General features: G+C 43.2%; 1 protein-coding gene across 1 annotated transcript; it reads left to right on the forward strand.

Annotated features, from left to right (window-relative positions):
- Nucleotides 1-1,364: 1,364 nt before the first annotated feature.
- On the forward strand, nucleotides 1,365-6,762 carry LOC127813960 (uncharacterized). Its single transcript, XM_052355163.1, has 8 exons — nucleotides 1,365-1,539; nucleotides 4,583-4,806; nucleotides 4,938-5,199; nucleotides 5,306-5,478; nucleotides 5,587-5,680; nucleotides 5,764-6,104; nucleotides 6,203-6,299; nucleotides 6,373-6,762. The coding sequence occupies exons 1-8, from the start codon at nucleotides 1,365-1,367 to the stop codon at nucleotides 6,711-6,713; spliced, it is 1,707 nt and encodes a 568-aa protein (XP_052211123.1). The 3' UTR covers nucleotides 6,714-6,762.
- The last annotated feature ends 5,763 nt before the right edge of the window (nucleotides 6,763-12,525 follow it).

Here is a 12,525-nt window from a genome sequence, read left to right on the forward strand (position 1 = left end):
TTGGCAAGGCCAATCAGCTTTACGTTGAAGGGCAAATACAAGGCATGGGGCAGCTGGCCGACCAGACTGATTTTGTATTTTTTTTAAAAAATATTATTTATTCTAAGTATACCTTAAAACAGTCTATAATAATTTCTTAAAAATATTAAAACACTATATGATGTGGTATTACCTAAAATTACAAGAATACCCCTACGCGCTAGTGGCCTCGCTCGCCACATGGATTGCCCGAGAGACTGACACGTGGCAAGTCAACAATCTTGTGCGAAGTCCGAAAGATCCGGGCCAGTTCTCATCAGGTATAAAAGCTCTACAGCTCTCACATTTATACTTACTTGCATTTACTCTACTAATTTGAGCGTCGAAGTCCACCTCGGGAGACCCTAACCCCGCCACTTCGTTGTCTTGCAGGTTCTATCACCGAGATTCGACATCACTAAGTCCGAGCTTCTATTCCCAAGGTCTATTCACAGAGGTAGCACGTGGTGGTCGGTCCCAAAAACCATCATCATTTGGCGCCCATCGTGGGGCCAATGTTCATACTCACTAGCCTCTTTTTTCCTTGCCTCGCACTTTGGACTGCTACTCCTCACCTCAGACCTTGACTTTTCTACAAGTGTCAACGACTTTCGCTTCTTTCCATAACTAACTACATGGCTCCCCGAAGAGATGTGACTCATAGCCAGGCTGGTGCCAATCTAGAGGCCCCGCTGCAGGGGGAAAATCCATCACCTCCAGCCAATCCAATGCTAGAGGACCGACTCACCAGGTTGGAAAATCAAGTCCAATAGTTAACTGAGTTGTTTACTAGTTATTTACACCAGAATGAACAACATCATCCGCATATGCCCTCTCAGCGGGAAGAGCACCAGTCACCTCCTCCTACTCGGGAGCCTCGTTAATCCCGTCAGTCGGGCCAGAAAATTCATCCCTCTAAAGCGGTAGGATCTACTTCTTCCCCCTCACGAGAAGGAGGGACTTTGTAAGAGAGGCGGTTGAGTTTTCTGGAGAGGCAAGTCAAGGAGCTCAAGAAAGGAAAAGAAGAGCTGCCTCACCTCGGCTCTAACCAACCCCTGAGTAAGAGCATCATGGCAGAGGTTCCTCTGGAGAGGTTTCGTATCCCATCCATCAAGCTCTATGACAGAAGAACAAACCCTTATGATCATGTAGAGTTTTTCTCCTCTCACATGCTAGTGCAATCGGGGTCAGACGCGATGTGGCGCTAGGACTTTTTGGCTACTTTGGGAGGTCATGCCCGGACTTGGTACTCCTGTCTTCCCCATCGTTCCATCCACAATTGGGGAGAGCTGAAGACCTATTTCCTAGCTCATTACGCTTCCTTGAAGCACCACCGGAAGTCTTCTATGGCTTTGGTGAACGTTAAGCAAAATCAGGGTGATTCCCTAAGAGATTTTGTGGCTAGGTTCAATGAGGAAGCATTGAGCATCGAAGAGTTCGATCAATGGATTGCAATGGTGGCCCTTCAGAATGGCTTGAGGGCTGGGCCATTCACTCAGTCGTTGGCCAAAACTCCACCTCGTACTTTCACATAAGCCCTTGCCCAGGCTAATAAATACATCAACATTGAAGAAATAATGAAGGTCAAGTGAGCTGAACAGCCAGACAATCAAAGAGTCAAGTGCCCTAGGCCATCCACAAGCTGAAGGTGGACTAATGGCCAGAAAAAATTCAAAGTCCAACACCCTCATTCGCGTGGGAGTAGCGACAATCCAAGGGTCAAATGCCCTAGGCCGTCCACAAGCTGAAGATGGACTAATGGCCGAAAAAAACTCAACACCCTCCTCTACGTGGTAGTAGTGACAATCCAAGGGTCAAGTGCCCTTGGTCGTCTCCAAAGGTGAACTAATGGCCAAGAAAAAACTCCAGCCCAACACCCTCTTCCGCAAGGGAATGGCTAAAATCCAAGGGTCACGAGCCCTAAGCCATCCCCAAAGGTGGACTAATGGCTAAGGAAAAACTCCAGCCTAACACCTCCTCCGCGAGAGAGTGGCTAAAATTCAAGGGTCACAAACCCTAGACCGTCCCCAAAGGTGGACTAATGGCCAAAGAAAAAGTCAGAGCCCAACACCTTCCTTTGCGTGGGAGTGGCAAAAAGCCAAGGGTCAAGTGCCCTAGGCCATTCACAAGCCGAAAGTGGACTAATGGTTGGAAAAAATTCAGAGCCCAACACCCTCCTTCTCGTGGGAGTGGCAAAAATTCAAGGGTCAAGTGCCCTAGGCTGTCCACAAGCCGAAGGTGGACTAATGGCCAAGGAAAAATTCTAGCCCAACACCTTTCTCCGCAAGGAAGTAGCTAAAATCCAAGGGTCACGAACCCTAGGCTATCCCCAAAAGGTGGATTAATGGCCAAGAAAAAAATTCAAAGCCTAACACTCTCCTTCGTGTAGGAGTGATGAAAATCCAAGGGTCAAGTGCCCTAGGCCATCCACAAGTCAAAAGTGGACTAATAGCCAGAAAAAAGTCAGAGCCCAACAACCTCATTCGCGTGGGAGTAGTGAAAATTCAAGGGTCAAGTGCCTTAAGCAGTCCACAAGTCGAATGTGGACTAATGGTCGAAAAACATTTCGAGCCCAGCACCATCTTCTGCTTGGGAGTGACTGAAATCCAAGGGTCAAAAGCCCAAGGGATCCTAGCCAAACTAGGGAAAATCCCACCTGACCAGGGAATCCCAACTTGATCAGGGGAAATCCCAACTTGACCAGAGGAAATCCCAACCTGACCAAGGAAAATCCCAGCCTGATCAGTCAGACCAAGGGATCTCGGCCTGATCAAGGGAAATCCCAACCTGATCAGTCAGACTAAGGGATGCTAGCCAAACCAGGAAAAATCCCACCTGACCAGGAAATAGCTTGAGTAGGGGAAATCCCAACCTGACTAGAGGAAATCCTAACCTAACCAGGGAAAATTCCAATCAGATAAACCAGACTAAGGGATCCTAGCCAGACCAGGGGAAATCCCAACTTGATCAGGGAATCCCAGCTTAACCAGGGGAAATCCCAACCTGACCAGAGGAAATCCCAACCTGACAAGGGGAAATCCCAGCCTAACTAGGGGAAATCCCAACCTGATCAGCTAGACTAAGAGATCCTAGCCACACCAAGGAAAATCCCACTTGACCAGGGAATCCCAACTTAACCAGGGGAAATCCTAGCCTGATCAACCAGACCAAGGGATCTTAGCTTGACTAGAGGAAATCCCAACCTGATCAGCTAGACCAAGGAATCACAGCCTGACCAGGGAAAATCCCAACCTGATCAGCCAGACCAAGGGATCCTAGCCAGATCAGGGGAAATCCCAACTTGACTAGGGAATCCTAGCTTGACCAAGGGAAATCCCAACCTGACCAGGCATAACCAAGTCCGAAGTGTAAGCTACAGATCCGAGGCCAGGAATACCCAAATCCGAAACTTCCACTTCCGAGGTCCATTTGTCGAGGCGACGCATGGTGGTTGGTCTCACAAATCATCATTATCATTTGTCGAGTTAAAAATACTCTTATGCACCTTGAAAAAAATCTATAGTCAAATTACCTTAGAAATTAAGTTACTCCTGAACCCAGCGCGATTCTCAGCTCAGCTCAAGAAGTGGGGGGCAAGTGATGTGGCATTACCTAAAATTACAAGAATACCCCTACACGCTAGTGGCCTCGCTCGCCACATGGATTGCCCGAGAGGCTGACACGTGGCAAGTCAACAATTTTGTGCAAAGTCCGAAAGATCCGGGCTGGTCCTCATCAGGTATAAAAAGTTCTACAGCTCTCACATTTATACCTACTTGCATTTACTCTACTAATTTGAGCGTTGGAGTCCACCCTAGGAGACCCTAGCCCCGTCACTCCGTTGTCTTGCAGGTTCTATCACCAAGATTCTACATCACTAAGTTCAAGCTTATATTCCCAAGGTCCATTCGCAAAGGTGACACGTGGTGGTCGATCCCAAAAATTATCATCACTATATCATTTAATAAATATAATTCTTACTTACGGACATGGATATATGGTAGTGTCTTGTCTTCCAAATGTTTTACCATTTTAATTTTGGGTAAATTTTTATTTTTTCCTAAGGTTAAGTGAAATTTGTAATCATATTCTTGTGTTTTAAAAATACCTTTATTACTCCTTTTGTATTTTAATTCTGTCAATATCCATTACTAAATTAGGGAAATGAGACCCAAGGTAATTTACTAATAATCTCAAAGACATCTATTTATAACGGAAAAAATGAAAAATTGTCAAAAGATTAAACAAAAAATTTATATTAACAAGAATTAAACTTTATAAAAATTATTTTAAACTCTTCTAATATATTTAAAATATCTTATTTAATTAAATTTTGTTTAACTAAATTAAAAAATAAACTATAATCAGAAAAACATTTTTTTTATAATTTTTTTATCTTTTTACACATTACTTACTCCTCTAATATATATATATATATATTTGTGTGTGTGCGAGCATAATTTTGAAAACATAAATTTAAAGATATTGTTTTTTTCTATTTTTTATTAAAGAATACGGACGGAGTGAGTGGGAAAATCCCTTTAATTTTCCTGGAAAACTCGAGGAAGCCTCCAGTTCCCGCATACCGCGTTCTCGCCGTCTTCTGCCTTAATATTAACCCAACAACGCGATACCTTCGGACACCGCATTCTCGCCGTCCTCGCCGTCTTCCAGTTCCAGCTTCCAGAAAAAACTAGAGGGAACTCCGTTGAGAGGCGTTCCATCAACGCGAGTAGGATTTCATCTGATCGATCGACAGGAGGGTTGTTTTTGATCACCATGGGTCATGTAAGTCTCAACTCAAGCCGCGTTTAGATCGTTTAACCAATCAAACTCACCATCTCTCTCTGTGAATTGGATTTGTTGTGTATTGATGTTCGATTGATTGATTGTTTGTTGCTGTGATTGATTGATTACAGAAGGGCAGCGAGAAAGGAAGCGACAGCGAGGACAGCAGAGGGTGGATGCAGGCGAAAAATCGGAGGAAGAATAGGAGTAGCAGCAAAATTAGTCCCGGGGACGAGCTGCCAAAGAAGAACAATAGAAACAGTATCGAAGGAGGGAAAGTGAAACATGACTACCGCCGAAACCGGAACAACGACAGAATTAGCCCCAGCGGAGGCGGATTGGAGGAGGACGGTCGCGGAAGCAAGAACTACAACGAAACCATACCCGAAGAAGGTGAATTTCAATGATCTGCGTTTGAACTAATGTAGTACGATGTCCTATTTGATTTCGAGACTTTTGTGGATTGACTCGAACAAACTGACACTGACCGGGGAAGTAGACGGAGAGACGCTGCCAGAGCCGGTTGGGCAGATGTTGTCGAAGAAGGAGCAATCCAATATCCCCCCACCATCCAAAATCATAACCAGCAGTGACGTGGAAGGAGTCGGAAAGGCAGAGAAGGCGACTGTTGAAAAGCTTCCGAAGAATCCGAATCACACCAATTCGAATGAGGTGACTCACTGAGTCACTCGACTGACCCCTTTGCTCTCTCCTTTTTATTCTGTTCAATCTAAATTAAGTAAATTGCATATTTTTTTCTTCTTGTTCTCATATTCTCAGTCTCTGGTGCGTACGGCGGAGATGACGGTGGTTCTGCGTTGCAATTGCGAAGGATGCATCAAGGAGATCTGCAAGATCATCGAGAAGGCCGAAGGTCAGATTATCTTCCCTCCCTCTCTGATGATCATTTCCATATAATCCCATGGTCCATATCTAATAGAGTCGCTTCTCTTGCAGCATGCCACGATATGTCCATCGATAAGCAGAAGAATAAAGTGACAGTGAAAGGGACGATGGACATGCTGAAGGCTCTGGCTAATAGTCTGTCCAATTCCAAGAAGCTCAAAAATAGAACCGTGTTGATTGCCCCGCTGGACGACGACGGCGGCTTGCAGGCCGATGCCGAGTCTCCCTCGCCGGAAACAGACATGGTCGGGGCAGCGTCGAAGACGGGGAAAGGAACTGAACCACAGAAATACTTGGATGGAAACAAGTCAAACAAAGACATGGTCGCCCACGGCGGCGATGGAGCAACCAAGGCGGCGGGGAAAGAGTTAGACGGCAACAAATCCAACAGAGTACTTCTTGTCCTCCTAACCTCAATTGTTCGTGGAATTTATGTTTGTTTTAAAATTAATTGTCTACTTTTGTTTGGGTTTGTGACTTTCTCACTCAGCCTCCAGTGACGACGGTGGAGATGAAGATGGCAGTGCCCTGCTCTGGGTGCGGCGGACATCTCCGCCAGATTCGTAAAAGCGTCCAGAAGAAAAAAGGTGAGACTATCGTTATCTAATCCATAGGGTCTCTTGTTTCCGTACACCATCCTCATGCTTCAATTCTCTGCAGGCTTTCATTCTGGCAAAGTGTCCAGTGATGAAATGGGGAAGGCCGTGGTCAGCGGGACAGGGACAATGGACGTCATCAACGCCCTCAAGGAGGAATTGGGGAAGAAGTTCAACACGTCGGTGGAGGTATCCCCATCCCCACCAGTATTGGGCGATTTAGACCACGGTGGCTCCGAAAATAAGCGAGGCCGGAAACAGAGGAAGTCCGCCGCCGACGGCGGTGGAGGACAGGCTAAGGAAAATTTAATGCACTACGATCCAACTGAGTATCCAAATCCATCTATTTACAGCTACGACGGGGACTATTCCTTTCAGCTACTGCGGGGACTGTGCCCCTTTTAGAAGAAGGTTTTAAAATGGATAATGATTTTTGAATAATAATGTTATTATTTGTTATTATTGAAAATACATTTTTAATGTAGATGACGACTCCTCCAATTTCTCCTTGAGGGCGTTGACCACGTCAACGCCCCAAGGAGAAATTGGAGGAGGAGTTCACGACGTCGGTGGAGAGAGATCCCATCTCCACCACTATTGGGCAATTTAGACCACGGCGGCTCCTTTTTTTTTTTATATTGTTACATTATCTTTTGCCTTATTATTAAAAATATCAAAATTGAGTGTTTAGATAAGATTTTTATTTATATAAAAAAAATTTCGAGCAGCTTTATACAGTTATTTCATTTTTTTTTTCTTTTGTCTCTTGACGTAGTTTTAATTTTTATTTTATGTATAAAAAGCTAAAAGCTGATGAAATCCCTTTGTGTCACCAACACAATCAACTTGACCTTGACTATTTATTTGATGAATAAAAATGAATTGAATCACATAGGAGCACAGGAAACTCTGTTCAATTTAAACTTGAATTAGCAAACAAACTTAGATTATATATTAGGAATGTTGAACTTGTTTGGGCGCATAATTCATGAATAAAATTATTGAGGTGCATGATTATAAGCTTAATTATTGGTTTATTTGTATACTTATCCCGGTAAAATAACCATTCTTATATTTAAAGGATTTAAACTTGAAATTCTAATAATGAAAATTGTTTATCAAGCGATTAATCAAACGGACATGCAAAAGAGGAAGAAGGAAGGATGAGGGGGAAATTATAGTGCCACCACCAAGGTATGATTCTCTCTAGGAAAGCACGTGCGGCGGCTACACGCGTTATGTAAGTCAATGTCAATTTAAAGATATTTTCTACAATATAAATGACATAACCATAATATTGCTCTCACTCATGTATTCAGCAAAAATATATTATATACTAATATACTAGCAAAAATATATCATATATTAAAATAATTGTTATTTAATTTATCTATTGCTAGTCCGAAAGGAATATTTGACGACATTATGGATGCTTATAATAATAATAATTATTATTATTATTATTTCCAAACCCAACACAAGTCAACCATGTAGGACTTTAGACTTCGAATGATTTATTTATTTGCAAAAGATCAGTTAAGAGTACACGTAATTAGAAAAATCAGTTCTTAATAAAATAATTCATGATAAATATATCAGCCACAGCCACTCGCTCATTACCAGTTCACTTGGGAATAAAATGTCAAATTGACCCTAAATCAAAAACAAAGAAAGAAAACTTTGTTTATCTATTCAATGGCTAATTCCTTAATACTTTTTAATTAATAATTTGGGATTCACCGGGTCTGTGAATTATGATTCTTCAAATATTAAAAATATAATTAAAAAAATTATAATTTCTAATAAAATTAAAGAACCCAAAAGCGATTATTTTCAAACTTGAGCGCACATGGGATGCGGGTGTCACTTTTTTTAGGGTACGTCCTATCACTCGTGTTTTCGTCGAATCCGTTTCAGAATCATCACGAGAGAAGTAAATTATGAATGTGTCTGGATAATTAAGATTTTTTTTTTATTTTTTTCTTAAGATGTATCCACTGACATTTATCAAAAGTCACTTTTCAAAAAATATGAATACTTTACTTTCCCTAAAAATTGATTTTATATTAACAGTCTTCACCATGATTTTATAATCTTTTGCCACTCAGTTATGCCCCTGGGGGCGGATGGGAGTGCCACTTTAGTACGGAATGAGGGAGGGGCGCGCAAACGCTGGACTCCAACAAGAAGGTTCCAAATCAAAATCTCAAGTTGCAGAGCTGGCATGTTATGGGTTCAAACCTTATAGTGTAAAATGGTAGGATTAATTTTCAGAAAAAAAACTAGCATTAGTATATAATTAATTAGTACATATCTATTAGTAAAAAGTACATATCTATTAGTAAAAAGGCTTGTACATGAAGGGATCACATGTGCAAAGAAACCAAAGACCTTGGGTTCAGAGAGAGTTCTACTAGAAGACCAGACAACCACACAAAGAGCCTTACAGAATAAGTTTGGAAAGACAAAAATACTCTCCACTGCATAGCCAAGCCCTCGCCTCTCTCCTTTCTCCCTCCCATGGCTGCGCGTAGAGCCCTCGCTCCCTCTTTTCTGTTTTCTCTGGGCAACTGTCGACCGCCACGCCTCGCCTCGCTCATCGCCAGCATCGTCGCTGGTTGCAGCGACGGTCGGCAAGGCGTGGCGACGAGCGAGGTGAGGCGAGACGAGACGAGGCTAGCGCGGTGACGAGCGAGGTGAGGTGCGGCGACGAGCGAGGTGCGGCGAGACGAGGCCAACGCGGCGACGAGCGAGGTGAGGCGCAATGGTCGGCGGTCGCCCGGAGAAGACAGAGAGGATGGAGGCGAGGGCTCTGCAAAACAGCCATGGGAAAAAAGAAAGAGGTGAAGGTGGGCGAGGGCATTTGGGTCTTTTTGACCCCTTTCGGTAAGCTCGTCGGGCTTTCTAGCATTTTCTAAAGGATTGGGAGAAGTAGTTGGAAAATATTTTTGGAGTGCGTGCAACCATGTCCAGGCGCACGGGTAAGTGCTGACACGGGCTGGCATGTGGGTACGAGGCCATGTGGGGCAGGAGCAACATGTGATTGGTTGACACACTGCAACGTGGTAGTTTAGTGGGTAGATGTCTGCCATATAAGTTTAGGGATTGGAGATTGAGGAGATTGTTTGAAGAATAATGCTACACGTACATAAACTTGAGCCGAAAGTTGGAAAGCTTCAAATTCTCACGATATTTTGATACCAAAATATTGCAAGAATTTGGCATTAATTTTCATCCTTGCCACCCATTTTCAAACCCACTCTCACTCTCTCTCAAACCTACTCTATCTCTCCCACACTCTCTCTCAAAACCACCCTCTCAAACCCACTCTATCTCTCCCACACTCTCTCTCAAAACCACCCTCTCAAACCCACTCTATCTCCCACTCAGTCCCTCTCAAACCCACTCTATCTCTTTCCCACTCTTTCTCTCAAACCCACCCCATTGGTTGCAACGTCCGCCGTCACGCCCTACCCTTGCCTAGCCATAGCGACGAGAAGCACCATCGCCCCTCATCTAGTCGAGCATGGTTCGTTATCGCCTCCCCGCCGCGAGCATCGTTCTCTATTGCTCCTCGCTCTGCTGGTCGCACCGCCTCGCCCCCACCAGTCGTCGCCCCTTTCTCCGTCGTGAGTAACTGCCTGCACACACTCACCAAAACATCGCTCGAACAGCCACCGCCAGCCCCTCATCGCTGCTCGGACGACTTTTTTTGATGCGCTGCTGCTGATGATGATGATTTAGTTGTAAAAATAAAAAAAAGTAAGAATATGTTTTTTTATTTGATTGTGTGAGGTTTTGGCTTATAGATTCTGGAGGATAGATTGTTATTGGCACGTGGATAAACAATCAAATTCAAGGGTGTCAAGACAAATGAAAGAATGAACTGATTAAGACTATTGGTGTGTTACGTCACATTTATAGACTATGAAGTTTCAAGTATGAAACAAAGTTTGAAACTGAATTTATTTAAAAAAAATTAGTAATGGATTTGAGTTGGCTAAACGGCTTATTTGCAAAATGATAGTAAATAAAGGTTACATGTAAGGAAAACTTTTTTTTTATCCTCACAAAGTGGAGCTTTCTTCTCCCTGTATTTTAGTCCATAAGGATGTTGTAAAATTTTTTGCTTGCCTGCATTGGCTCAAGGTGAGATGAATGTGAAAAACAACTAAAGTTGATTATAGTTGGGAATAGAGGTATTACTGAAGCAAAAAGATGCTGAGAAGTGTTAGATTTGTTTTTGTGATTATGCAAGATGGTAAGTAACGGATTAGAATGATTTCTTTGGGTTAAGGGGATTGGAATTGGACAATCTCAGCATGAAAAATTAATTATATTACATAAATTTTACAATATATAATTAATTACAAAAATTTGAAAAAAAATTCAATGACAGTAGGCGGTGCTCGTGGTGTTGGCGGGGGAGATGGCTATGCGAGCTGGGGGGCAGACAGTGGGCAGTGCTCACGGTGTTGGTGGGGGAGACGGCAAGCGACGACGGTGGCGCCATCCTTGGGTGATGGCGGTGCGAGCAGCAGTGGAGGGGTGACCGAGACAGCGGTGCGAGAGCAATGTGGAGGGCGAACACTGTAACCTACGGGGATGGGTTTGAGAGAGAGAGAGTGTGGGGAAGAGATACAGGGGGTGGGTTTGAGAGAGAGTGTGTGTGGGAGAGATACAGTGGGTTTGAGAGGGTGGTTTTGAGAGAGAGAGAGAGAGAGAGTGAGTGAAAGTGAAAGAGAGAATGAGAGGTGAGAGTGAAAGAAATGGGTTCGGAAGGGTGGTTTTGAGATAGGGTAAGAGGTAAGGGTGAAATTGTCTTTTACATTAAGGGTTAATATGGTAATTTTATTGGAGTTGTTCAACTTTCTATCCACCATTATGTTCGTGTAGTATTATCCTTGTTTGAAAGAGAGAAAGATTGGAAGGCAACAAGCGTGAGAGAAAGAGATTGGGAGAGTGGAGAAATTGAGCTTGATAGAGAGAGATTGGAATAAGAAGAAAAAAATAGTCAATAAACTTAAGTAGGAAGGTGTTGTATTCTTATGAAGCTTCAAAACGCAACGTTTAACAGATGGGCTGGAGGGTCATTTTGGCAACCCTTAGGACCGCCCAAAATGGCAGCGTTTTGGGCCTCTAAGTGAATGGCCAAAACGACAACCCCCTGTGTCGTTTTGCTTGGCATACTTACCTTGTCGCTTTGCCTGCTACTTGCCCAATCGTCGATGTTCTGCTATGCCTTTATACGACCCAATCTCCACCGCTGGTGCTTTCTATATATCCTCTACAGTGGCCTCGAAATCAACAGCGCGCACAGCCTCCGATTACCTTCCTCTTGTTTGGTTTGATCTGATCATTCTCTGTAATTCCTTTCTCTCTCTGTATAGTTTTCGTATGTTTATTTTCTCTCTAAGGTTTGGCCTCTAACCTTTAGTTCTGTGGTTATGGGGCCGATTTAAAGGTGAGAATTATTTGTACAGTGAGGGTTGAGAGTGAATCTGTGTATACTAAGGTTGTAATCGTTTTTGTTCCAATAGTGGAGTGAGCTCTCTTTGCCGGAGCTCAACGTGGATGTAGCCCTCATTAACGGGTGAACCACGGTAAATCTTTTGGCGTTTTGTGTTTGATTTATTTTGATTATTGCATGCTTACAGTATTAAATATTCTGTGTTTACTGCTTTGAGTGTTTGGTCGAGGCTTATCTTTGCATAACAGTGGTATCAGAGCCATCTCTCTAGTATTCACCGTTAGGGTTTTCGGAGCCTGTGCTATTTCATCTGCAAAGTCATATTTTTCCTTTACTTGTGTTGGTCTAAGGCTCTAGGGTTTGCTATGAGTCTCTGTTAGTCAAGGGTTTGCTGTGTGAGTCTCTGTCGGCGTCTAGGGTTTTAGGGTTCATTCGTGCAAAGCGAATATGACATCAACCTGATATGATATCGATACATTTGACGAGAAAAATGACTTCGGTAGTTGGAAAAAGAAGATGGGAGTCCTGCTCTCTCATCACAAAGTGCTTATTGCACTTGAGCCTGACGATAGAAAATGGTTAGCATATCAGTTGGCTAGAACTGATGAGGTAAGAGAAGAAACATTTAATCTTATTTTCTTACACCTTGGTGATAGTGTTATTCGTAAAGTTGATGGCATAAATTCTCCTATTGAACTGTGGAACAAACTGGAATCATTATATTCTGTATTGTCTACTCCTAACTTA

This window comes from Diospyros lotus, chromosome 1 (assembly GCF_014633365.1).
Source record: "Diospyros lotus cultivar Yz01 chromosome 1, ASM1463336v1, whole genome shotgun sequence".
Taxonomy (NCBI): domain Eukaryota; kingdom Viridiplantae; phylum Streptophyta; class Magnoliopsida; order Ericales; family Ebenaceae; genus Diospyros; species Diospyros lotus.

Bases quoted from the DNA above. Each gene is read 5' to 3' on its own strand.
- LOC127813960 (XM_052355163.1), top strand. From the start codon at position 1,365: ATGGCTTTGGTGAACGTTAAGCAAAATCAGGGTGATTCCCTAAGAGAT. The intron at 5,479-5,586 runs GTGACTCACTGA...TCATATTCTCAG, and splicing joins ATCACACCAATTCGAATGAG to TCTCTGGTGCGTACGGCGGA. The intron at 6,105-6,202 runs GTACTTCTTGTC...TTTCTCACTCAG, and splicing joins ACGGCAACAAATCCAACAGA to CCTCCAGTGACGACGGTGGA.